This window comes from Rhopilema esculentum, chromosome 12, assembly GCF_057945365.1.
Source record: "Rhopilema esculentum isolate cy_ngs chromosome 12, ASM5794536v1, whole genome shotgun sequence".
Taxonomy (NCBI): domain Eukaryota; kingdom Metazoa; phylum Cnidaria; class Scyphozoa; order Rhizostomeae; family Rhizostomatidae; genus Rhopilema; species Rhopilema esculentum.
The window spans coordinates 9,754,891-9,782,827 of record NC_142826.1 but is presented as its reverse complement, the minus strand read 5'-3'; the positions used below and the strand labels follow the sequence as shown (position 1 = coordinate 9,782,827).

The 27,937-nt window shown below is 36.3% G+C and overlaps 1 protein-coding gene across 1 annotated transcript; it reads right to left on the bottom strand.

Moving 5' to 3' along the window:
• Positions 1-130: 130 nt before the first annotated feature.
• LOC135681147 (prolyl 4-hydroxylase subunit alpha-1) lies at positions 131-27,937 on the bottom strand. The gene is made up of 13 exons (XM_065195455.2): positions 26,665-27,937; positions 19,319-19,650; positions 18,770-18,821; positions 16,151-16,395; positions 14,036-14,206; positions 12,633-12,703; positions 9,139-9,238; positions 8,192-8,245; positions 4,747-4,812; positions 4,272-4,334; positions 2,454-2,522; positions 1,753-1,849; positions 131-1,487 (listed from the first exon to the last, which is right to left on the bottom strand). Exons 1-13 carry the CDS (start codon positions 27,011-27,013, stop codon positions 1,405-1,407), a joined length of 1,752 nt encoding a protein of 583 aa, XP_065051527.1. The 5' UTR covers positions 27,014-27,937; the 3' UTR covers positions 131-1,404.

Sequence of the window (27,937 nt, the reverse complement as noted above, 5' to 3'; positions counted from 1 at the left end):
CAGTGACGAGAACAGAGACCTGGGTCCAGTGATTGCCTCAGTTTTCAAACGTTTTGAAATGCTTTATCATCAGGGTGGTGATGGCCACCTAGTCTACAAGATAGAGGCAGATTGAAAATCAAAACAGCGATTATCTTTGATCTATCTATAAAATCTTCTTTTCAAATTAAACCGTACTCAACTTCGACGTGAAAAAGTATGTTTATGATCTTAAAAGCTATTTATAAAATCTACAACGCGGAATGAAACAACTATTCAAATCTATATCCCCACCCATTACAATCTTTACCCCATAAAAACAAAACCGCAATTGTCAAGTGAACATCAGTAGAATGTTTGTCAGTAAACAAACAAGGCCTAATAAACGGGCTGTCGATATTTAGGTCTATTGCTCTAAAGAAAGATAAAGAAGTAGATGTCTTTAAATCTAATTGGCCTATCTGCTATTGAAAGACCTTAAATCACGTTGGAAGATCGTTTAAATCGAAGGTTCCTTTTAGCATTATCTGCATACATTTACATAGCAATATCTAACTGCAAACAAGCGAGAAATAAATACTTACGAGCTTAAAAAAATTGAAAGGAAGCATACTATCTTGTGTAATATGCTGGTGGCCTTTAGAGAAGGAAATGGCTGCACAAAATAGCGATTTGCTCCAATTTAAGGCGTTGTTGCATCAAATTAAAAAGAAGGAAGCATCGAATCTTCATTCCTCCTCAGAAAACGATTTTTATTTTTACTGAAGAGCAGCTTCTTATTGATCATTCAATTCTCTTTATACTTTGGACTCTACTACAAAAATTATCTATTAAACACCAAACTGCAATTTCTAGGAAATACAGAAACCCTCTTACGAATTTAGCATCGTTTATAACTAAGTTGGTCTTATCTAAACAATCTAAATTGACAAAAGGCAAATCAAATTATACTGTACTGTCACAATCTTACGGAACGTACAATGATATCAAACTCATTTTCATTATCGTTGATCTAATTTTAATTTGTATGCTGATTCAGGGGAGTATAAAAGGTCAAGCGATATGAGTCTCATACGATTTCGCAACACGTTTGGTGGATTGTCTTAAAGTTTGAATAGGTATAAAATTTGGTAAGGGTAGGAGCTCTGGAGGGTTGTGTTGCTGACGTCTCGAAATGGCTGAAGAGAAGAAGATCAGGACTTGAGTTGAAAAATAATAAATCTAGGGTGAATTCGGGTGATATTCAAGAAAGAAACAAGGCTGAATCAGGTAGCAAAAAAGAAACTTCTCAATAAAAATGAGTGTTAAAAGTAAAAACAAAATTTCTCACTTAAAGGCATTATTTCAAAAAAGCGCCATTAAGCCAAAATCTTAGGCAAAAATATAAATAGGTTGATTTGCGACTCAATCGGAGGCAGGATAAGCTCATTCTTTTTCACTTGCGTAACGATCCAGTGGACAGCGCCTTGTAAATTCTTGGCCTCTTTCGTGAATCCATTTATTGGCAACTATAAGACAGACATGTTATGAGAAATTGCATCATCTGTTTCGTGAAGGGACGGGAGAAGACATTGCAGATAATTGGTAAGAACAACAGGGCATAAAAAGGAGCTGAGCATGCATCCTCAACAAACTGGTAATTAGAAACTTACATTTAGAAAGCGGTTTATGGGGACAGGATATTTATACATAAAAGGTGTAGCATTAGATTGGCACCATGGAATAAAAAAGTATCCTAAAAACAAATGAAACAAGGGTATGTGTCAGTCTCACCCCATTTTTCTCCAAGAAGTACGGGACATGCTGCATGTCTTGTATTGTAATTTCCCATCCCATCTTCATGAAGGTTATACCAGAACACCGCGTCTCCCTGCAGAGAAATGTAGAATAATAAGGTACAGATATTGTCAGTTTGAAGGAAATAACTTACTACAGTCAGTTGAAGGGTGCACGGAGAAGGGGTGTTGGGTCCAGCAGTAACAAAAGGGCTCATGTTTGGGGTTCCTTTTCATCAGTGGTGTAATGCTTTCAAAATAAGAAGGGGAGCTCTTACACAAAATGTTGCTAAAAACATTAGCAAAAGTAGAAATTTACTTATTTTCGGTATTGTCAAGGGAACTCAGCCCCCCCCCCCTAGGCTACACCACTGCCTCTAATGGCCTATTTTTGATGAAACAGGCTTATGGAAATGGCTAGCGTTGCAGTTGATTCCTCCCTGATTTGAACTTGCATTGCCACCTCCATGAAATAAAGTCGAAATTGAAATGCAACAGTGTGTAGTGCTACATGATGACAAAAAATTGAAACCAGAAAAATTAACTTTCGTACGGCATATCCAAATTGCAACAAAGAGCGAAAAAATTCTTCAGTAGTGTGCGGCAAAATGTTTCTTGAAATAGTGACATGAATGTAAATAAACGAAATTCATATTAAATGTAAAATTATCGGTTTTCGCCTTGTGATAATTAACATACCTTGCTTGGTCTTATTTCAATGTGAAGATTTGTAAAAACCGTTCCACCACCCATGGAAACATCAGAGAGCTAGAATTACAAATAAAGATATTAGATATTAACAAAATCAAAGTACTTTTGATTATATTGCTGATAAATTACAAATTATAAAATGATTAGCAAGTAACTTGATCCTGCTTGGCCAAATGCTGTCACCACCCATTAAATATTTTTATCAAAACATTTAGACCAGGCGAATATATTGCCGACCTTTTTAGCTACCCTTACCCTCTGGTAATGAGAAAAATTTTGGTAAACGGCAGAAACCTGCTGTGTTTACCAAATATGGGCATTTTCCCCAACCAGAGGTTACGGCCAGTTCTGAATCACGTGCGCTGCAACCTTTGCTGTACCGACTCTTATTCTACTTCCGAAATAACATGACTCTATTATAGTTAAAAAGCTTTTCAATACAGTAGCAAATTATATAGTACATATATACAGAATCGAAATATGAGATAAAACTAGATATCTGATGATCGCATTAAGCGTGAAACTCGGAGTAGCAACTTAAAACCGTCATGCTCTATACACCGAATAGCGTAAAACTAGATACAAAAAGCTAAATACTTATATAAAATTTTGGAGTAACTTCAACCAAGAGAACCCCTGTTTCACTAAAATCTTTGGCAAGCATAGCATGTGCTCTCACTCAACTCGTCGATAATAGGATGATGCTCTTTGTCTAAGCATGCAATGTGATTCAAATGTTACTTTCAATAAACTCACATAAATGAGACTGACGTGTTTCAAAAGCAAAATATTAAAAAGGGTGAGGTATCTGTTTCATATGTCAATTGTTTTCACTCAATTCTCAATCAACTCAATTAACCCGTCGATAATAGGATGATGCTCTTTGTCTAAGCATGCAATGTGATTCAAATGTTACTTTTAATAAACTCACATAAATGAGACTGACGTGTTTCAGAAGCAAAATATTAAAAAGGGTGAGGTATCTGTTTCATATGTCAATTGTTTTCACTCAGTTCTCAATCAACTCACTTAACCCTTCAAAAATAGGATGATGCACTTTGTCTAAGCATGCAATGTGATTCAAATGTTACTTTTAATAAACTCACATAAATGAGACTGACGTGTTTCAGAAGCAAAATATTGAAAAGGGTGAGGTATCTGTTCCATATGTCAATTATTTTCACTCAGTTCTCAATCAACTCACTTAACCCTTCGAAAATAGGATGATGCTCTTTTTCTAAGCATGCAATGTGATTCAAATGTTACTTTTAATAAACTCACATAAATGAGACTGACGTGTTTCAGAAGCAAAATATTAAAAAAGGTGAGGTATCTGTTTCATATGTCAATTGTTTTCATTCAGTTCTCAATCAACTCACTTAACCCGTCGATAATAGGATGATGCTCTTTGTCTAAGCATGCAATGTGATTCAAATGTTACTTTGAATAAACTCACATAAATGAGACTGACGTGTTTCAGAAGCAAAATATTGAAAAGGGTGAGGTATCTGTTTCATATGTCAATTGATTTCACTCAGTTCTCAATCAACTCACTTAACCCGTCGATAATAGAATGATGCTCTTTGTCTAAGCATGCAATGTGATTCAAATGTTACTTTTAATAAACTCACATAAATGAGACTGACGTGTTTCAGAAGCAAAATATTAAAAAAGGTGAGGTATCTGTTTCATATGTCAATTGATTTCACTCAGTTCTCAATCAACTCACTTAACCCGTCGATAATAGAATGATGCTCTTTGTCTAAGCATGCAATGTGATTCAAATGTTACTTTTAATAAACTCACATAAATAAGAAATGTTGCTATTCTGTTTCCATTTATTCCTACAAGTCGAGAAGCTTTTGGATCCTGCGAAAAATGAATTAAGGAAACAAGTTTCAATTTTGAACAAAATGCCGATAAAACGAGAAAGTCATGCAACAACAGAGTCGATAAAGGCAATACATTCATGAATACTGAAAAACCCAAGGAATATCAGAGATGTATGACATTGTCCCTCTTTTCCGTGCTATTTTCAAATTTTTCGGTACCAATGGCTTATTTGAACATTGTAACTTTGTCATAACATGAAACTTTGCATCCTTTGCACCTTCTTCATATCATGCAACTGAAATGATAGATTCAACTAGACATGCATCGTTTAAGTTTAAAGCATGCCTACTATTAAATATCATCTACCATCTAAAATAATTTTGATTTTAACATAGGATAACCTCATTTGATTTTATAAGTGTATATGACAAACTGTAAATTTCATTACCATCCCTCCACGCAATGTAACCTCTTCTTTTTCTCGACGCCATGGTGGAGAGCGTATAGGGGTTAGCTGTAAGAAGATCAATTTCATAAATAAGACAAAAGTGAGTAATGGTGGAAGATACAATTACAAAAATGGCGTCGATAAATCTATTGTGAACCTTCAACTGAAGCTGATAACCTTCATAAACTAATGAAGCTTTGTAATGCTAAGGAATTCAGTATCACCATTGTATTTGGCTCTATCTTAGATTGGTGTTAGGTAATATGAGGAGCACTGTGCTAGAAGAACCGCCTACCACGTCAATGTAACACTTTTTCGCTAATAAAGCGGTTGTTTGTTTAGAAAATCGACAGTTTTAAGTACAAAAAACCTTCGCCCCTTTTCATTTTTCGAAAAGAGTACGGCCACTGCTTTAGGGTTTATCAAATTATGGTGTCATAAAAAGACTATTTAGAATTGTTTAATTTGCATCAAATAGCCTTAGTTAACATTATGAAATACCTCAAAATATGCAAAATCAGTTTTATGGGTTAGAGGATCGGTTATAATATGGCCACATGAGCACAGGTTCTGTCCACATTCTGTGACAATAACTAAGTCACTGTTCTAAACTCAATGAGCCAAGCCAGCAAAAAAGTGATCCGTTCGCATACTTCAAATCTTTCATTGGTCATATCTAACTCAATCGTTAACTTATCCAACTGATTTTGCATCTGAAGACGTATTTTATGGTGCCCAGATTATGTAGTCTAAAGTCAAAAAATTTAAAAAAGGATTTTTTCATGATACAATGTCGTAAATCCTCGAATAAGCCTCTCCCCCCGGGAATTATTTGCAAGAATGAATTCTTGGGTGGGGGCTTATTCGAGGGGGGAGGCTTATTCGAGGGGGGAGGCTTATTTCACTTTTTTCCTCAAAGGTCGACATAAAAACGACAAAATTCTTCTAACAAATCTAACAAAAAACTAAAAAATACTATAATTTTTTGTCATCACAAAAGTCACCTTTTTGCTTTTTGGTCTCCAATCAAAGGAAGTAATACTGTAAAGCTAATGTCCTGTTGGGGCTTTCTTGAAGTAAGATATTATTCGGCAATTGTGCATTCCTCGAATAATCCCCTATGGGAGCTAATTCGAGGGGGGCTTATTTGCCAAAGTGATTTTTTCAGGTGGGGGCTTATTCGAGGGGGGACTTATTCGAGCGTGGAGGCTTATTCGAGGATTACCGGTACTTAAGAACTCGGAGAATCCCACGGCGGACGGTCTATTTAATCGTTATTTCCCTCTGGCAAATCAAGATGGTTTTAAAATTAGGTGTGAACTCAGAACAAAAAACCTTGTGGTTTCCTTACTCTGGCTAATATCCTGCGTCTTATAGGATCAAAAAGCAATATTAATAACATTATGTAAAGCATGTCGTAGCATTATCGTAATCATCTGCAGTTTTAGGCTCTGCAATGCTCATTACATAATTCCAGCCAGGGGCGTAGCTATTGGGAGTGCAGAGAAAGTGGGGGGGGGGGGGATTCAAATCTGCTTGCTGTCGTAATACCTATTATAACCCAAAAACATTCATTTTTATTCCATAACTCATAACTCATAACTCAGAACAGCAGTTGTTCGAAGATGCTTGCAGTCTGGGGGGCTAGGCCAAGCTCCTTTGAACAATATTGCAACTTTTGACGCAGCCTGTTGTAAAGCAGTCATCTCGACTGATGGGGCTACCTTGTATAAGTAATGAGAAACTATTGCTACACTTGTTTTTTGATTAAGTGCAAGTAATAAATTATCCAACAGTACATAGATTACCGAATAAACAAGCCCAGGGAAGATTTAAGGGCCATATTTCAGAAAAGAAAAACCTAAATAAAGCTGTGTTAAGCATGTTGTAACTTGTGTTGGTAACACTGGTTCCAAATGTCACTGACGTCAATGAACATGCCAGTTGAGCTCAAAATGATTTCATAAGGAAAGAGCCAATATGATTCACATAAAAGAAGCAAAACGTGAAGGTGCCAAAAAATATGAAACCATCGTCATAGAGAATAAACCATTATCATTTCTATCTAGATTGACAAGAACGGTTATTCAAAAGAGAGAAGTACACTGTTTGACGTTAATCGTGTTTAAATTTAAAAAAACACCTTTGCCACAAGAGCGGCGGCTTGAACCCGAAAGGCACGTTGCTACCGGTACATAACAGAATTTTATTGCTGTTTTTGTCTAGTTATCCTTCCTTCGAGACATAACTCATCACCAAGCAAACATGTACTCATCATTTTGAGGCAGAACATAGACGTAGAAAGCATTTCAAAAGTGGGGGGGGGGGCAAATGTATGCAAAAAGAAGCACCAAGTGAGCTGCAAGTAGGTACGCAGCCTATGCTTCTGAAAAGTGATGAGGGCATTGGCCTCATGTGTCCTCTGGTTCTTTGTCTATAGGGAGAGGGCAGAATCAGCTTTCAAGCAAACGGGCGCCCATTATTTTTATCATGATCAGAGCTGTGAAAAATATTTTCCTGGGAAACAGGAGAACAAATTTCCTGTGAGGTGGATTGTGTTTAATAGGTCTACAAGTAGCACACACAAACTTCCCATAAGGGCTTTTAACTTATAAGGTGAGGAAAATGTTTCTAATCAAATATAGTAATTTTGCTGTTTCTTGCATCTTTGTCATCTTTGGCAAAATTTGACTATGCAAAAAAAGTAACAGTGATTTGTGAAACCAAATGGCGATATGTTTCTTGACTGGAAGAAACTTCAACATAGATGGTGCGCTGCAATTAACTGGTGTTTAGTAAAGATAGTTAGCTTTAGAGAAGATGAATCTGGTTACCTGTTATACTTATCAGCCAGTTATTTTTGCCTTTAATTTCATATGATGAGTACACATGTCAACATGATCTTTTCATTAATGAATAGTGACATCTCAATATTCAAAGGGCAAATGTGATGTGAAAGAACACAAGGACGGACTTCAATACCAATCTAAAACTTTGCCAAGTCTGTCAAGATCTCAATCAAGACTCAAGACTTTGCCAAGTCTGCCAAGACCTCAATAAAGACTCAAGTCAATAACTGTATAAAAACTTTTGTTAGTGCAAAAAAACAGCTGTCTTCTATCAAGTTTTGTTGGAAATTTTCTGCCAAGCCAAAACATTTCCTGGGAATCTAGTTCCCGAGTTGCAATACTTTCTGCAGCTGTGATTATGATGAAAAAAGAGAGAAGGAAAACGCTTGCCTATTTAGTTTCTTGTAGCTTTCATAAAAGTTAATGATAATTACCCTTGTACTAACTATCAATTAATATTGTCTAGGCAGAGAAACCTGCTAAAATCTCATTTTTAAAATTCATAGACGCGGAATCTGTCTTTAGAAGTTTCCCTCTTTTTCCGTGGATTATCGCGATTTAAGGGGGTTAGAAAATGTTTCAAATTATAATCTTACCCTTGAGAAATCGAAGTGTGTGTCATAATGGCCACCAATTCCATAATTTGCGATCTAAGGAAAATGAGATGCTGAAACTTATTCAGATATCAACAATTATTCACTGACCTTCAAATATCACAAGTTTGATGCTGATAAACTACACATCTTATTCTTATTAAAAAGGAGACATCAGTATAAAATTACTTAACAGTACCAAAATTACTTAACAATAATTGAAAGGCCTGAAATGACAAGATGAATGACAAACAGACCGAATACGAATAACCCATCAAAAATATTTGGTTGTGTTCAGCTGTTATCGTACTTTCTATCCGTGGGAGAGTAAATAGAACATAGATGAATTGAAAGATTAAACATCAGTATTTAATCAGTGGCTTGCTTTTCGGTCGGCAAATTTGCTACCATGTCAGGTGTAGGCAAATATTTGAGTGGGAGCACTTTAAAACATGAACTTTGGTGGACATCAGTTAAAAATTCTGGTAACAGAGCTTGGAACTCTCTGGTCAAAAATATCGAGCTGCTCAAATCAACAATGGACTATATAGTAAAAGAAAAAACGAATTAATGTTGTTGTTATACTATTCTTTGTTTATTGTCTAGACATTATGTTTAAAAACGATGATTTCCAATGGCTACTTTTGAAAAGACGTATTGACTGCAAGCTAGTTAACTACCAACAATCAACGGCAAAAGTTTCTGCCAAGCAACACCGGGGCATTGCAAAGTAACAGCAACGAAATTTGTAAGGGTAAACAATTCTATTTACATGATAATAATATAAGAGTCAAACTGACGCAAAAAAACAAACAGGACAATTGTTGAAGAGTAACTGTGGGCCATGCAACTAGGGACACAATGCAAATTCCATAAACAAGATTAGTTAGTTTAAGTAAGAGAACACCAAGCAGAAACAGTTGGGTTTTGAAAGGAAATCATAAGATCACCTGTAGGCTTTCGGCTGTTTCCATGGTCAGATTTGTCATTGCTTCGATCTTTGTATCGATTTTCTTTATGAGCGGGTCGAGACTGTCTTCCAGCCATGCACTGAAAAGGGTTTCAAGTTTAAGAAGTTTGTCCGCATTGCGTACTGAAGAGGCATCTGTGAGTTAAAAACCCTATCTAGCTCCCCTCAATATGCCCCAGGGGCTTGATAGGGTTCTTATAATAAATCTATTTTTGCGCCCAACGTTTTATATTCAATCGAAAGAACTATTAAACAGAAAGGTTTTTTACAACGCAATTGCTTGGTGCAAAGCGACAGTCTAGAAAAACTACGCCAGTTTAACCATACAAATCTACATGATCTCTCAACATAACTTATTAAAAGGCACTAATTCATGAAATTAGATCTCTTTGACACCAAGAGAGAAATGATGCCACAAGTAATCATTTAAGTGTATCAAGTAAGGCCGATAAGAATCTGGCAGGATGACCTCAAAGACTGAACTTGACTAGATCGTGCAATGTTAAGCGACAGATGTCGATTACCTGTCCGAGACTGGGTGCAACAACGTTCTCACAATTTGGAGACGATTAAGACGAAAATTGTCATATAAGAGATGACGAAGAATGATGATGTTTATAAATCATTGATTATAAATTGTTTATAAATTGATTATCAATTGATTTATAATCATATAATCATTGTTTGAGGATTATGATTGATGATGATTCAGAATAGTGATCGAAATAATGATGACAAATCATAATTGTTGATGATCCAGACTTGTGATAACGATCAATGATTGATTATTTTGATGATTGACGTACATGATGATGACAATATACATCGTTAATGAGCGAACAAAGTGGCTCTGAACTAACTTACAATAGCAAAAGAAAGTTTAAAGGAATCATCCATCCAGTCTTGATGATAGGTACAAGACAACTTTGATAAGTAAAAAAGACTTGACAAACCATTAAAGGTCAACAGTCAACAACGTGGTGTTAAGGATCTTTGTTATAAAAAGTGTTCGGTTTTATAACTAGATTTTCAATTATATTCATGAACGCCGAAATTATTGGACTGGAAACAGGAGTTGTCGAAACTTTTGCATGCTGGTTTATGTCAAGAGACAAATGAGTGTGAAGAATTGAACGACGTCTCAGTAGCGACGTAAAGGAGTGGCTTTCGATGTTAGCCATTAGTCATTCTATACCCTCTGTCGATTGACAGTCTATATTACAAGAAGCAAAATGAGCCCTGCTGTAAAATCACACATGGGGGAGGGGGTTATAAGCTGCATTATTTAAGGGAATGGATCGACAGAAACAATTTCAAATGTTGATTGAAAATTGATTGCACAAATCGAGAATCTCTTATATTGATCACGATCAATATTACTTTGAACAACGAACTCAAGAGCTCGATTAATTCCTTATGTTTGATTATGCCTCAAGGTTGAAAAACGCCCACGCGATGTAAACAAGGCATGTGCAAATTTTGTTATTTATTACTATTCTTTCATATAGGTTGCTTTATGTAAGTTTAATTATATTACTAATAGAATATCTTGAAAGGTTGATCAGAAATATAAGACTCAGGCTGATTTTATCTATGGAATTTGGTGTGGTGCAGAGATGGGCCAGCTCATACTTTCTGTAGCATGGTTCGCTTAGTCCCATCTCCTGGAAAAGCTGTAGCGTCTTGGTAGCTATTTTAGTCCTAAAGTAATCCAGTATTATTAGTATTTGTAATATTATATTTGTAATACTTTGATATCGTACCTTGATATTTTATAGTTAAGAAATGTATTTTTGACATTGGTTTACAAAGAAATGATATTATACAAACAATATTCCTGGTAATAGTGCTAAAAATGGACAGCGAGTCCTCATTTGCTAACAAGTCCAAATACACAGTTGTATTTTCGTCAACAAGGGAATGACTTTTTGGTACTTATGTCTAGTTTAAAATATAAATGGCACCAAGGACATGCAATTAACAATTACAATAAATACTTAAAAGTATCAAGCAATTCAGTAAACAATGAACGGAGCGAAACATGGTCCTTATCTTATCTGTGACTGGAGCATGGGGTTTTGATAACAAGTTAAAACTAGTTGCAATGCTGATAAGAAAAATCTCTGTCCAGACAGTCTATACACTGGTCCTAATAATAACCTTTTTTAAACGATAATCAAAACAACTAACCATTCCTTCGCGCAAATCCCTTCAAACTTTTAAAAAATGTTGCTAAATATTAGGAAGTTTTGTTCAAGAGTAGACAATGTTGAAAGATGGATGAGAGGCAGGTTCAAAAGCATGGATGGTTGAAAAAGCATTGAGAGGCAGGTTGAAAATTCTAGAAGACTGTTTCAGCCTGACACGATCTTGAGGTTGAAAACGATAAAGGTGAATGCAGCCCAGTTCTCTTTGCTGAAAATCATTGCGATGCATGTTTTATTTTGTTCAGTGTAACTATTCTATTGTTAAATTATAAGGTTTCGTATCTATTCTAGCAATGTTCTAAATAAATTCAAAAGAAAATGGATGGGTTCGTTGGCTATTTACACGCGGTCAACCTTTGCAACACTATAATTGTGTCACTGTCCAAAAACTTTTCTTTCAATCACAGTTGTTTCCAAAAAAAACACTATAGCGGAAAAAGGGACAGGGGTGAACATAATTTAATACTCGTACTACAAACATTTTAATTTTTTGTGTATGCGACAACACTAGACCTATTAAAGAGCTTTCCAAGAGAATGCTAGTAATAAACTTGCTAAGGAATTTTGTTTTATATGACCGGTTTATGTAAAGAAATCATCATCAAGAATTCTCTACTGTTGCAAATGTTTTATAGGAACAATAGATTATGAGGAAGCCAAACGACTTTAAACTTGCATTTGGACAAACCACAACGTTGGCAAAGAGCAGATAAGAATGAAATTGTTCTATTGAAACTTTCGATTATAACGTACCTCCTTAAAAGAGTATTTGGTACAAAAATGAAAAATGTTCAAACATTTAATTTGGCGAGATTCATTAAAGAATAATAGATTGCACCATTGCATGGTTTTAATGTAAGACTGACATTCACGCCAGCTCTATCATGATGAAAAATGGCCTCTGAATTAAAGTTGAACTTTTCTATAGAAAGCACACGATCAATATGGGAAGTACGGCAACGTATTAAGCTACATGTTGCTCGATCATGCAGCAATAGTTCCAAAGTTACATGGCATTTCAATAGTTTGGTCGAATGTACAAATCTTTGTATCCTCCGATGAGTAGAGAGAGTTATAGGGGCTAACATTGTCAGCGCAAGTTGAAGTGTCAAACTTGATTACAGGATAATTGCCAATTCGGACAGGAACACTCCTACCCTACCCGCAGGAAAATTGAGTTTTAAACAGTTCTCGTTTATAGATTGTTCATAATTGAAGGGCAATTGGTCTTCAAGTAGCTGAATATAAAGCTTTTCGCTAATCTCACCTTTTGCTTATTCTATAATTTGCGAATTCAATTCTGCCTGTTGAAGGGTTGTGTACTGTGGCACGGTTAAGCTATAGAAAAGAAAATACAATAAAAAGAGTAAGATGGCTAGAAAATGAGACAGGAAAGATAAAACAACAAATGCAACAAAGATAAGAAGAAACTGGCTAAACTTTAAGAATTCAGAAATTTGGTTAAATATGATCCAGTTACAAGGCCATTAAGAGACTTATTTATTATCGATCAATTCCACTTTCAGTCTCACTCCTACATCCTATTATATATGTGCACCACAAAATATTTTACTCTGAAAATCGATTGGCTTATCTTCATAATATTATTATAGCTGAAAACACTGATTGGAATCGATTCAATTTGACGTAGCGAGGTGGACTGAAGAACCCACAAGTAATTAAACTGACCACGAATACAAATGTGTTGTGCAAGCAGCTTTTTAAAAAGCAACTTTAGATCAGTTTGCGCGTTGAAATTTACGTCAAATCGGAAAGGGGGCTTGGTTTGGGGTGGTTTCCACAATGGCCTCTCGACAATTTGCCTGCAATAGGAGCTTAAGTATTCAATAAAAACTATATGATATGATACATATTTAGCAAAATACAAAGTTACATTGTATAAACTGCTAAGCAGCTTTAAAGAGAAATACCCTTGTCCCTCAGTTCTAAACCTTTGTTTTGTGGAGAAGGTAAGGTACCCCATATGATTCAGGGAATGAAGGCAGGGGACTGGGCAACTGACGTCTTTTCATACAGAAGGTAGGTTTCATAATTAAACAGAAACATTTCAAGACAGCAGTCGTCTGCTAAAGTCCACAGATAACGCATAAAGGTTGGAACCGTGTGTTCTTCGGCCTCTTAAATCAGGCTAATTATTCTGATCAGCAACCACAAACCACTTCCTTTGAATGCTTATATTCATTGCGAAAATAATATATCACCTTACTTATACAATTCTGTACCCCTGGTCAGTTATCTAGTACCTCTTTTACTCTATGCTTTCAAACAGCGAAAGAAAAGCTACCACAAGGTTAAAATAAGAAGACCTTTTACTTGAAAGTTTTCATCAAAATCGAACATTCGACAAAAAAACTACAGTATGTTTGTAACAGATTTCAGCTAGAGATGTATGGACAATGGTGGAGGAAAAAATATAGTTTAATAGCAGTAATTCTTTTTACAAGCTGTACAGTATCCTTCTATCGTTGACAGTAATATGAAATCAATTTAAACCATTACTGTTTATTCCATTGTTCTCGATAACGGGTCAGTGACATTTGAAACTCCCCACCGTATAATCCGCTGTTAGTTTTTGTACCGGTTCTTTATCTACTATGAGTGAACGAATTATTGTTAATCTTTACTTGACTGATATCCACTTGTACCTACCATGGGTAAAGCCAGTTCTTTGATCCTTTGTACTTCGTTGTCACTTAATACAGCTCTAAAGAGCAAGACATCAGGATTCACATACACCCTCTCCACTTTTGCTGGTTTTAACTTCAGCCGAGGGTGCCATGAATCGCACCAACAAACAAGTTTTCGTTTATGTCGTTTGGGCTGAAATGCAGCAGAGAAAACTTGTTTGATTCCGCGTGAATAGAAAAGGTTTATACTACATCCTAGCGATGTAATTTTCATCCTATCGACGTTATACAAAAATATATCACATGATATACAGAACTAGATTCAATGATCATCAAGACTCGATAAAGGCTTTAGGTGCTAATAAAACGTAACTGTATAGTTACGTTAAAAGGACGGAAAATGCCAAGACTTAGCATACATAAGATAGCATACTGAAGGAAATAACATACTGAAGGGAAGGCAAGGTCGTTTTTTTAATTGTTTTGGAATCTGTTCACATCGATACAAAGGATCTCGACTTATGTAGAAAGAAAGAGTTCCTTTTCTCTCTTGGGCTTTTGAACTAGGTGAGAGGTTAACGGTCGCTGATTGGCCAAAAAGAACCAATCAAACGCAACTTTCTACCCTGCACATTGTTTCCGATCCAAATTTGGATATAGTTTTTCTGCTTACTTTCGTTCATTATCCGATGTTTAAACACTTAAGTTTGTCGGGCGAAAAATGCTTCAGTATGCAATGTTTCTGCTAATTCGTGCCATCTTCAAATTTTGCCGTATCAAAAACTTACTGTTGTTTAAAGTACCTAACGTTTTCCAAATCTACAATTTGAGAATACTTGCATTGCAAGGACTGCAAATTGTAGGAAGTTTTGGATCATTAATTCATTAACTTAAGAAAAGTGAGTTGCATCGAAGTCACAGCCTGGTTTTAATAATGCGTTTACTGGGAACTTTGACCAAGTTCTGCTACTTGAATACTCGATATTTCCATAATAGAAAAACGCTTCAATCAATGAGACATTATGCTTTATGAATAAAAAAAGGATACTTTGTCTATGCTTGTCTATAAAAATTTTCTATCGTTTCTAAAAGCAGAATCATTTACTGATGGAAAGAAAAGCTTTTTACCTTAACACTAACCTCAGACTAACCCTGACAAAACTCCTACCTTTTTTATTAGATAATAAACTTTCTAAAAAAGAATATGTGTGGCAGGGCTGATAACCTACAAAAGGTCATCAATAAGATGTAAAAACAACCATTATCTGGGCTGACATCTCAGTAGAAAATACCCTGCAGATACCATGTCTCGGTCTCTACAGTGACTAAGTACATACGTAAACGCACCTAATTTCGTATCAGAAAATGTATGGGAGGTTCTTAACCATAATGGCGGGAGATCAAATATTCTTTAAGCCTGTCAGCAAGCCAGAATATACGGCTCAGAGAAGACCATAGCGGACAACATTCCATTCTGTCCTGAACAGTTTATGGTTTGTGCTATCCGCGATGAAGATGCGTTTGTCTCAATTAAAGACGTGATTAAAACGTGATTATATCCGTGTTCGTATTAGATTAACCTCGAAGTTACAATTTAATATGCATATAAAAAACATTGATGCTAAACTTCTCATATTCTTTCTACACAATAGCTTGCTTTTCTTGCTGTCAAAGTGTTAAAAATTTTGATTTTTAAGGGTATCGCGTCAAATGTATAGAAGCCTACATCTACTTCTATTTTCTTATCATATTATGTCCTACATTTTTCCTGTCTATATTTAAATGAGGACATACAAACAAAATAGATCTCAGCACATGAGCCATACTGAAATTTATAAAGGTCTTGGCAGGGACGTATTTAGATTCTATGGTACATGTTTGCCCATGATAAGCATAATCTACTTTTGACGTTTCAAAATGCGATGAGATATGTCTGCAACATAGAAGAGGTAGCACTTAATAGAACCTAGCTTCTTTTTTTACAATAACCCTATTCATTTAACACATTCTGGAAGATGACACATCGTGCCCCTTGCCCCACTAGTCAATGACAACGCTATCAGACGGAAGAACCTTTATCATGAAGCATTTCAAGGTTTAGTAGCAACATCAAAACATCATTTATGGTCATACTTACGATTGGCTTCGTCTCCCCTCTGCATAATCTTTTGGCCACCACTTTCTCCAACAAATACCGTTGATAATGGTCTTCGTCATTCGTATAATAGAATTTCGGAAACTTGCGTTTTGTCGCTGCTTTCAGTCTGCTTTCTGAATCTGTCTTTTTATTAAAACTACTCTTTATTCGCTCCTCTGTTCTTTTGTTTCTTAAAGTTTCTTGAAAAATAACCAAGTTTGCTTTTATTCTTTGATTGCTCGGGTCTAATGTAAAGAAGGTAATATAATTTCAGAGTTTTATAGAATGCTCAAGTTTACATTGACACCCTCAAAAAACTTTAAACTGCTTCCTTTAACATACCACTGGAAGGTACATAGAAATCGAATATAAACCATCTTTGCATAATCCATCAGTCCATCTTAGAAACCATTGGTTAGGCAATGCTACCCCCTTCCTATCACATGGAAAGGGATATCGTCCTGTAGCTCTCTACATCCTCCCACCCTAAAAACAGGAGGGGACCAGGATCTAACAAAATAGCTAGAAATTTTTCCTTTACGACGAAGACAAGCGAGAGCTGAACTTTTCTTGTGAAACTTCAACAAGCAAATAAGGAGGTATGTACCAGTTATTAAGGTGGCAACTTAACGTTCATTTATCGTATGCTATGCTGGCAATGAATTCATGCCAATATCTGGTGGCAGGGCCCACTGAAACATGTCGAAAAGAAATCGAAATGTAGTTCCGAAAATCCAGTCTTCAGATTTAAACATAATTTGTCTAAATCAGTCAGACAACAGTAAGCAGTAAAGTAGCAATAATGAATGGCAAAGAGGAAATAATGCAAGCCATATTTTCCCCAGTCTGCTATGTAACAACTAAAGAATGTCTACAGAAATCATACTGCAGTCAGTTCATATTTTAACTGCACGCTGGGCTCAATCTCTCCTACTGTGAATACTGTGATACTGTGATACTGTGATACGGTCGTGGAATACTGTGAAACAATCACTGATGCCTGCACATAAGAAAACTGGTTAACCTACTAAGAGTAGAGGCGTCTCATTAGGGTGTAAAAATGGTTTTATTGCTATTTACTAATGTATTGATGAGGGAGAAGGTTTAGTCCGCAGGTCAAGTTCGAATCAAAGTTGAAAAGGTGTTGGAACAAAATAATACGGAGTTTAATTTCGATTGAAATGCAAACGATGACTAAAAATTTTAATCTTCGAAGAGGTCAGCATTTCTGTTCCTGCTCCAAAAGAAAGCATGTTGTGCGGAGTCTTCATTTGTAAAACGAGAGGAAAACCGAATCCGATTACATTTGAATGCTTCGTTGTTTGCACTTCCACATCGTTACCTCAACCAGAAGGGTTGCTGTGCTATGTCAATAATGATCGTTACAGCTGTTAAAAGCATTTGTACGTTAAAGTTATGTCGTCTCCATAGTCATAATGAGCAGACGAAACTACTATCAGTGGATCTTTAGAGAAACCACGACCGAAAGCCACAGATAGGAATTTGAACGAAGCCTATTAATGTATCGATGGAGAAGATAGTCCTATCATGGACAGGCGCTTAGCAACGAAATGTGTCCTTTTGATTGGCCTACAAGTTACACTTAATACATAAAGACTATCTAATAGGCTTTCAGAGCATAGGAAATAGCGTTAACAACGTACGATCTAATCACATGAAGGGCAGATAACAATCTGATGAGGCTACCCTCTTTGTAATGCAAAGACTGAACAAACGAACAAATACAACTTGATCCTTACTAACCCGAACACAAGTAGATAGAGGGTAAGGTGAATCCTTAAATCGCGGACCTCCCCGGTCAGCAGACAAATAACTGCTGTTAAAAATTCATTTTCTTCTGAATTCAAAGCCGGTAATCACTAAGCAAATAACAGTTACGTAATACGGACGGTTCCACATGTGTCCGCTATGGACGTTCCATTGTACAGAAAAAAGGGAAAACTAAAAGCGAGGCCCTATACCCTAAAATCAAGTCAGCTTGGACAATAGACTGAATATCCTGAAATGGTCTTAAGCACAGAATGCATTCTTTAGTAAGAAAAATGTCAGGAAAACGCTTAGAATTTAATCGAGGCCTTAGAGTCAGGAAAACATCACGGCACCACGGCCACTGGCCGGAGGAAGGTTGTAGAAACAAAGAGGAATTGAGAAAGGTGACCAAACATTGGAAACTTGAAAAAGTTGAAAAAATCTCACTGCCTTTCTGATTTTGAAATACAGTCAGACAAAAAATCGAAAAAATATGTTTATAAAACTCTTCTTTCTAATATGAATGTGTTTGCAGAACTACTTTGAACTGTAAAACTTAGGCATTGATTGTTCATAATTATTTTTGAATTATGGTTTTTGAACTTATTTTATAGAAGCCTATGACTTTGCACGTCTCAAAAATTTCTGCAATTGAAAACAAACTACAAATTTCTAAAAATGTTTTGCAAAAACAGAATTGCAAGAAGAGGGAATCAAGACCAGTGGAGTACCTCAGTCTTAGGCTTAATTGCCACAGATCCACAATAGCACACACTCTCGCCAATCATTAATACTGATAGGATAATCACGATCACCAATCATAAACATTAATAGGAAAATCACACTCACCAATCATTAACATTTCTTTACTGTGATTCGCGGCTGATTCGATTTTGCCAATCTACCATATAAACAAAAAAACAACGCTCATTAGGAGCACGGGCTAAAGAGTTGCAGCATAAGATGCTGCTAAAAAGATAAAATGTTCTTATAAACAGGAACGTAATACAGAAAGATGAGAATAACCTCAATAAAATCCTCAGTCGGAAAAAAGCACTATCTTTGGTTACTTGATTCAATTAAACTGAAGGAACACATTCTCACTTTACGGCTGTGGTGTGCTCTAAAAAGTGTCGTCATATAAGCTCGCATAACTTTAGTTTTATTCTCTCAGAAAAGGCTGAAATCTAAAAAACTTGGAAAAACTCGTTAAAACTAACACATGAGCAACGTTATCGGTATTCTATCTTTCTGGAGCAGATTGACCAAAATAGACACTTTGCAAAGCGACATATGAGACAGATACTTGAGGCGTATCCCCTGCAAAGAGCGTCTTCTCTCAAAAGTGCCTATCTGTTATACCCAATGACGAATTCGGACGAAATTAAGCTATTCTACCTCCTGCTCGGCAAAAGCTAAGTAATCGAGAACTTCAAAGCGAGACGGAGCCTTGCCCTGCGTCCTTCCAATTCCCAACAATCGCAGCGTCTCCCTCATCCACAACTCACACTCAACGTAATCCTCCTTCATGTATGCTTCTTTTCCAATCGCAAATGTATCATCAGCACTCATTCTTGTAGATGAGGGGACATCTGGGGCGATCCCATCTGAAATGGTTGCAGGGGGGAGATCGTAGGTCTGCTGTAGTCGCATCAGCGCCATTTGGGCACCTTTGAAGTCGTCTTCATTTGGGAAAAGGTTTCTGTGGTGTTGAAGGCTCTGAACTAACGCTGCCAACGAAAAGTAGAAATTATAACAGTTCTTGTTAAAAAAGCAGAAGTATTCTAATAAAATCAACAAAAGAAGAATTCCCTGTTACCACCAATGGAGTACCTTGACCGGTCATTGCTTTCTAGCCTATATCAAGACTAGGGGTTTGAGGGTAACGAAAAGTCAATCCTGACGACCTTCTTGCTCTACCTGCCGTCAAGCAAATTAACCAATAAACTAACTATTTTGCCGACCAAACCAACCAACCAATGAAAAACTGGAGGGATCACAAACCTTTAATCCCATTCAGAAAAGGTTTTTATCTTTATATTATCCCGATGGGAAGATGTATTCTTATTCATTTTATTTCATTTTATCATATTTATACACAGAAACCCTATCAGCTACTAAGTTAAACAAGAAAAAGTAAAGATTAATTTATATGCTATAGTCTTCCTAGGGATCGGTCATTGGGAAATTATGCTAATTTTGTAGGAATTCTTTTAATTTCTTTTTGAACGTGGTTATCGTGGAGCATAGACATAGTTTTATCTATGACCATGGCAACAAACCAAACTCAGGTTTTGGAATAGTTGGAGGGTCATGATAGCCAACCTTCTGATAGAAGATGGTACCTGATGATGACGATGAATCGTGGAGCTCATTCTTATCTGTAATGGAATCTCGTTCCACGTCTGTGCACCACAATAGAAAAAACTCCTTTTGGAGAATTCTAGGTTTTGCCTTGGGATGTCTAGGTGAAGGCAATTTCTTGTTGAATAGTTAGATATTTGGGATCTTGTTACAAGTCTTACTTTCGAATTTTCAGGGCAGAGACCATTTATTATTTTGTAGATCATTACTGCCCTGTCAAATTTGATACCGAAAGCCGATTGCAGCTCCACCCGTCCTTTAATCTTGAGCCTTCTATTAGCGTGCGCGCACTCTGTTTTGTAAACGCTCGATGATCGAGCTTTGTGTTTGACAATTTGCCCCATAAATCATCACTGTATCTCAAATGGCTCTCGAGCAGCGCCTTATAGACCTGATCCAGTTTCGATTGCGGGAGTATGTTCTTTAGTTTCCACAGGGACGAGAGTGTATTTTTTATTTTACCTTCAAGGTTTTTATATTGCTCATTCCATGTCAAGTTTCGTCGACCGTAATTCCTAGGTATTTTACCTTTTGAGCTCGTTTGATTGGCTCTCCATTTACATTTACTTCTAGTGGGCCAAGGATACGGTTGGTTTGTCGTTTATGACCAATAACCATATATTCTGTTTTTTCAGTATTCAAACTAAGCTTATTCTGACGTAACCATTCTGCAATATTGTCTATCTCAGCTTTTAGATCATTACAGAAATCGTAGATATTTTCGGCAGAACAGGTGACACTGGTATCGTCCGCATACATGTTTGAGGTGCATTTTTTGAGGCACTGCTCAAAATCATTGACATACAGGATAAGAGGAGTGGCCCCAAGCACGATCCCTGGGGGATACCGCAGTGAACAGTTTTTAAGCTTGATCTATGGCCATTTATTTGACAGTATTGTCTTCTGCCGGTGAAATACGATGTGAACCACCGAAGAGATGCCCCTTCCACTCCGTATTTGGTTAGTTTCAAAAGAATAATCCCGTGGTATCAAACGCTTTTTTAAGGTCGAGAAATACGCTTATTTTAATTCTATGCTTGTCAACATTAGAAAACCATGAATCTGTTATGTTCAATAGCGAGGTCAGGGTTCTATGCGTCTTTAAGAATGCATGTTGACTTTCAGCAAATTTCTTTTGCTCTTTCATGCAAGTCGAGACTTGATAGCACTGATATAGACTTATAATTGCCCATATCACTTTTAGAACCAGACTTGAAAATAGAGGTTACCCTTGCTATTCTCCTTGTGTCTGGAAAAATACCCATTTTGAATAAAGAGTTGAATATAGCAGCTAGTCGCTTGCATAAAATTTCTGCTGCGTCCTTCACAAACTGAACTGAAAATCTTATCATAACCCGCTCTCCGCTTTCCTCTCTCCCAGTCTCTATTGTCGAGACTCAAGAATCAACAGTAAACCATTGTACTTCATTGCAAACAATTTAAAACCCATTTTTTCTTGGTGTCTAGTTTGTTTGATTATGAAAGCATGGAAGAAAATCGGACTAAAAATTATAAACGAGACTCGGCATCACTCTAAGCAATTGCACACACTTTAATTTATAATAGTTTATAAAAATATTGAGGCTCAAAATTGCTAAAATTCAAAAATATATTTAAAAAACGAAAGGCTCAAATTTCGCTAGAATTGAATTTTTTTATTAACTCTAGCTTTTTTGCAGGTTTTCAAGCTAATTAATTGTTTTTAAACAACTAATTGCAAAGAAGTCTGATTTTCGTGAGATCTGGAAGAAAATTCAAATTCATGCAAAGCAAAGAAAAACAATATCGAAAATTTTCAAGAATATCGAGACCCAGAAAAAATTAAGGCATCAAAAAGTGAAATTTTGGCATTTGAACCGCTCTGAACCAGAATGCTGTGAGCAAGAATGGCCCAGAGCTGGGTTTCTTATATCAAGAACTCGAGGTCAAATTTTTGTAATCCGGAAAGACACTGCACCGGACCCTGGAAATTATGGAATTCACAACTCAACTGCCACACCTGCAAAGAATAGTCTGTACAAATGACGAGTATTATGAATCATACCAGAGTAGCGAGTCAACCCTCACCTTACTGTCATCAAATAGGGTTTGTACACTTGCAACTTTGGGCGACGAAATTGTCACTACAAACGAACAATCCTATAACTAAGTTTCCTTACATTTCGGAAAGTATTGTAGATCTTAATCAAGAAAAAGAAACGAGTCTAAAATAAAACATAAAAAGACACCTAATAGGCCGATCCTTTTGAAGGATTACAAAAATAACTTTTCAGAAAATGAACCTTTATTTAACTATATACATTGACAAATTTTTTTTAATCCTTGCTTCAATGCAAATAAATGAGATTGGTACTAAGAAACTGCCTATGGATCTTAGTGGATTATTGTCAACAGAGAAAATACGTAAGCGACAAATGACATTTGATCCTGATTCATGGCAACTCCTAGTGCTAAAGGTACAAAGTTCATAGACAAAACATTCCAAAATCAGGTGTGAATCTTAGCAGAAAAATGAGCCAAAAGAGCTAAGACAGGGCCAGGGCTTTGGTCAACCAACCGATGCAAATATAAGCACCCTGCAATGACTTTTTAAGAGGAAATGGCTAACATAGCACCTTGGTGACCATGGGCGTAATGTGTTGAAGAACTTGTATATACTATTTCTATGAATAGTATATGTGGAAGAGCAATACATGAGGAAATCCCTAGTTTACACTAAATATCAAAGGCGATAAAATCCTCTAGGACGAGATCGTTTGTCATGCATTTTTTTAATATCCTGTACTTTATCAATATCATGAGTAGCTACTATATAAACATAAGGCCGTTGTTCTTGGAAAGAGGCGTTCAACATCGGCTATTTTTTATGAAATGATTGGCAAAAGTTCGATAAAAACAGAAAAATGATACAAAACCTTTTTTGCTACTATCTACTCAGTTGCCTAAGATTAAAAGTCATACTTTTATATAAAGGTTCAATGTGACAGTAAAACCCGAGTGCCCTGTATATGAGCAAAACATCTGGGGTACCAGACAACATTTCTGCAAAACTGAGGAAAAACAGTCAATAGAATGTGCTATTGCTACGCGAAAGGGATCTAGTGCCAGTCCAACGTGTCTCTTGCTTTATTTAATAAAATAAAAGGGCCATCCTTGTTCACCACAAAGGCATCGCCTAATTTCACCTTCCTCTTCTCCACAACACTAATAATTTTCGAACTACAGAAACTTTGAAATGGCATTGAATAATACCATACGAATATCAGATCCTCCATTCTAACAGCTCAATTTCAAGGGTGAAATTGATGCATTGAAATTTAATGCAATAAGCCTTAATGCTGCATCTGTGGGTTGTAGATAAGGATAGCAACAACAAAAATTCCCTTCTATAAAATGCAATTGAAAGAGTTTGGGATTTCAAAATACATGTCATGATCTCGAGTGCAAATATCGCTTCCTTAGATGTGTTACAAGTATAATCGCTAACTAGAGTGCAAACAACTGCGTTCCTCTGACAACCAATTAGTGGTTAACAACAATGAATAGATGGAAATACGAATTAAGCACTTCGTGAAGGCGGCTTAAATACTAGCATAAAGGGCTGTCTGGAAGATGAAAAGGTCGGGAGGGAAAGACTTAGCTTTAGGGGCCTAACTGTTTATCGTGTGAATTATCTGGAGTAAGAGCTTTGAAGATTTGAAAGTCTTCAACAAAAGAAAATGGCTGCATTTCATAAAAACAAATTAGTTCATTTTGAATTTTAGCATTTTTGCCTTGTTTGCCGCCCAGCGAAAAATCGTCAAGATAATATGGAATATTGGGCACATCGATAAGACGACAAATTAATCAATCCCAACTTATGTTTTTTTATAATGCACTTCTGATTATATAAGCGTCAGGTGGTGCGTTACACTATCATTATAATTGCCAGTGTCCTAATATATGACACATGGGCCTCTAGGAAACAAGTCCAAGGGGTTGAAGAAAAAAAGGGTGGTCAAATTGATAATTGCCACCAGATGGATTAATCAAGAGGGCTTTGAGTTTAAATCTTCCTTTTTAAACGCTCATGACATGAGCAGGAGATCGATGACATAATTGATTATCAAATTTTTAAAGATTTTTTGTAGAAATACAACGCAAATATAGAATTATCTTCGGCAAGGGAGAGCTTCTAATCCTAGACATTGAGACACAGTCAAAAATAAAATTTAAGTTAGAAACATTCTACTTTCCAGATGAATTGCTTGTTGAAACAAGTACCCGAGTAGAAAAGACACTATGTTATGGGGATCAGCTTACAAACAACTGAAAAAGACTCAAAATACACCAGAACACTGGATCACATTTTAGAGTGGGGGGCGGGGGTGGCTCTAGAAAAATTGGCAAACTTTTGTTGTAGTTTTCCCTATTATCTCTGATGTCACTCCCTGAATTTCATAGGTCAGCAAAAAAGTGAAGGGGGCTATAGCAAAAAAGTAAGGGGGCTATAGCAAAAAAGGTGATGGGGCTTAAAGGTGCTTGATAGAGCAAGCTGGGGGTGATGGGACATACTCTAGTAATAGTTATCCCAAACCAGACCCTTTGAAACTTTCACATGAAAATCCTTTGATAATCTTTAACATATTTTCATGGTCTGTACAAAGAATTTCCAGTATAATGTGCAAAAAAATACAGCAGAAAGACAAAAACATAAAAGGCTGTGATGAAAAATTACTATGGAGTATGGAACTTTATCTCCACACCTCAAAAACTTTGTTTATAAAACAAAGAAACAAGCAAGGCTTCCATTGCTAGTTAACAGATTTTGACAGTTTCCTGAGACAAAGTGACAGGGCCAAGGATGTAGAAACCAAGGGGCATCAGGAAACTTCTAAAAAGGGCATACAAAATTTGACAATGACATTTGGTGGAGAAAAGTTGCAAAACTGAATAACTTCCATTCCAAAATGGGTGTGGTCACTGTCTTTCACTTTTCAGTTGTTTGCACACCTTTGATTTTTGAGATTTTAGCTTATTTGCAAATTGCAGGCCTCAAATGTAAGCCAACAGCAAGTCTGTAGATTTTTAGATCCCAAAGATAGGAATGCATTTGTATTCTTTGGTTTACCAAAATAGAGACACACTTATCTTGGTGGTTCCAGAACTTGAATGGTTAAAATTGCTTTCTTCTACAGCTCACCTATGAGCCAAGTGGAGTAGATGGAAAGTCCTTTTTACCCCTAAATTGATCTTGCAATGTTGTAGAAAAAAATTTTGTTGTAGAAAAAACATTGATAGGCAGAAGAAAGGGTGTGCCATTTTGAAATATGAAAACATATATACCTCAACATTTATAAATTTTCCAAAAACCCTACCCCAAAACTAAGATACCATATGAAATGGATACCCTTGAATTTAATTCAAATTTTAGATTAATTATTAGCGCCCAAAATTGAAGCAAAAATTCAATAACACAACCAAGTAAATGAAAAAATATATCAACCTTCCCTTTAAAAATGATACCCAAAAAAATCAAAGTCATGCTGAAAATCAATACCAATATTTATGACCAAAATTGATTTAACAAAAATTGATACCCCAAAATGTATTTTCTCCTTAGAAAAGGGTACCCCAAAAATGACCCACAAGGAATAAAATTGTCTTGCCATAACATGAACTTCTCAGAATTTCAGAAAAGTCTAAATAAACCTGATTTAAAGAAATGAATAATATTGAGTTAATTTTCAAAATAAAACGGCCTTATCATGTTCGTCGCAATATCGATGTCCTTGCCCTTGATAATAATGTCCAGTCGACCTATAATTAACAATGTCAAACACAGCTAAATTCTTTTTAAATTAATTTGGCGCATGACACATCCTATCAATTCTGTCGAACACGAAATCGCACTCTACCCTTGACAATAAGAAACTAAATTTCCTCCGATAGTCTTAACTGTATCTTCAATCATTGTAATTCACTTTTCGTCTTAACATAAGAAAGTTCGATAGACAAAACATTGCATTCTCGAATCCGCAAACAAGATTATGCTTAATCGCTCTAATCATGTAAAAAATTAAATGTTTTGCCCTCTTGCGATAAAATATGATACACTATCTTTCCCTGAGTGCTATTACAACATTGATTAAAATTAAACCTAAAACATTAGCTGAATGCCTGGGGGCGACATCAGATAGCTCTGGAAACTTCGAGAAACTTTCGGTAACAAACATTTATTGATCATCCTAATCGTCTCAAACAAAACAACGGGATTTGAAAAATTAGAGAAAGTCGTTTCAAGTTTCAAACTTTGGCAAAGCAGCTATTTTATTCAAACAGGGGATAATATAAGCAAATAATCAATAAACACAATTGCAAAGTTTCAACAGAAACGTTACCTTTTGAAAAGTCGATTTCAATTAACTGCTCTATAGATTCGAACTCCAGAAGCCTCCTTAGCATGCGATAACTTTCGATTGGATTCCCAACATATTTCTCCACTTCAATTTTGTTTGTAAAATTCAACCCTAGCAAATGTGACGATGCATTGTAAACACTCAAAATCCTGTCCAACCTTTCCTGTTCGTTTGCTATAAATTTATCCAAATATTCGGTCAGCTTTCTTTCAACGTCTACCAAAGTTTTCAAGTGACTTATAGCAGTGAAAACTTCACCAGAGGTCCATGGTTGCAATAAAAACGACAAAGTCACCAGGAAAATTATGTTGGTAGTAGTAGCAGCCGCCATGCTCAATAATCGCTGGCTTCTGAATCGTGTGGATAAATCACACTTCTTCTATAATCTCTTTTTACATCAGTGAACAATCGCACTGGAGTATTATCGAGTCAGCAATCCATGGCTAATAGACAAAGCCATCTAAAAGGCCTTGATTTCCGTATTAAATTCACGACGCTAGGCTTCCTATTTGAAAGCAACGGACAGAGAAAAGTCTGCGTTGGTTAGCAAGGCTTTTCTTTTCTTGACACCTCCTTTCCCAGTTAATTTATTGACCTCAATTGTGACATTTGGACTGCGGTCGTGTTTCTTTTACCCATGCTCCATTCAACGCACGTTGAAACAACAGGGTTTCCCGGAGAGTAACAACTGGAATTACAATGGATGTGTAAATTACAGTTTAGGCAAACAATCGGTTTTGTTTACATTCACACTGAAAGCTGCCACAGATGATCGGTAGAAAGATCGGTTTGTAAAACAGCCGAGATCAAACCACCGAAAGCCTCCCTATCATATATTGTTTTTTTCGACCGGGTAGCTTTGGTCTGATGCAAGACTGGCCTATGCTTCTAATCTGGCAAATTCCAGGTAAAGAACAGGCTAAAAACAGTTCTCCACTGTGGAATAACAACGGAGGCGTCCAGCTCACTCACTTTTTAGAGACATTTTACTCTTCATAAGAGTCTCCTCATTCTTCAGAATGTTGATGTTCAGAATGTTGATCTTCATTGCAGGCCAAGTTTGGTCGAGCCTACCTACATAACTATCATCCTGCTCTAATCGGAGATGTTGCTTTCAAACAACACTTCTTGTCACAGAACAATCTTTTTTCTTCTTCTTTCTTTTCTTGTATCCGTTCTTTTTCTAGCCTCACTGAAAAACAATCTATCCAAATTTGTGAAGCCATGGTGAGTGGAGTTGGAGTGGAGAAGCCAT

What these genes read in the sequence shown, in the direction of transcription:
- LOC135681147 (XM_065195455.2), bottom strand. Translation starts at nt 27,013, where the DNA reads ATGGCGGCTGCTACTACTACCAACATAATTTTCCTGGTGACTTTGTCG. An exon ending in AAACAGCCGAAAGCCTACAG is followed by an intron (nt 8,246 to 9,138) that starts GTGATCTTATGA and finishes CATTTTCCTTAG; the next exon opens with ATCGCAAATTATGGAATTGG. An exon ending in TTGAAATAAGACCAAGCAAG is followed by an intron (nt 1,850 to 2,453) that starts GTATGTTAATTA and finishes ATTTCTCTGCAG; the next exon opens with GGAGACGCGGTGTTCTGGTA.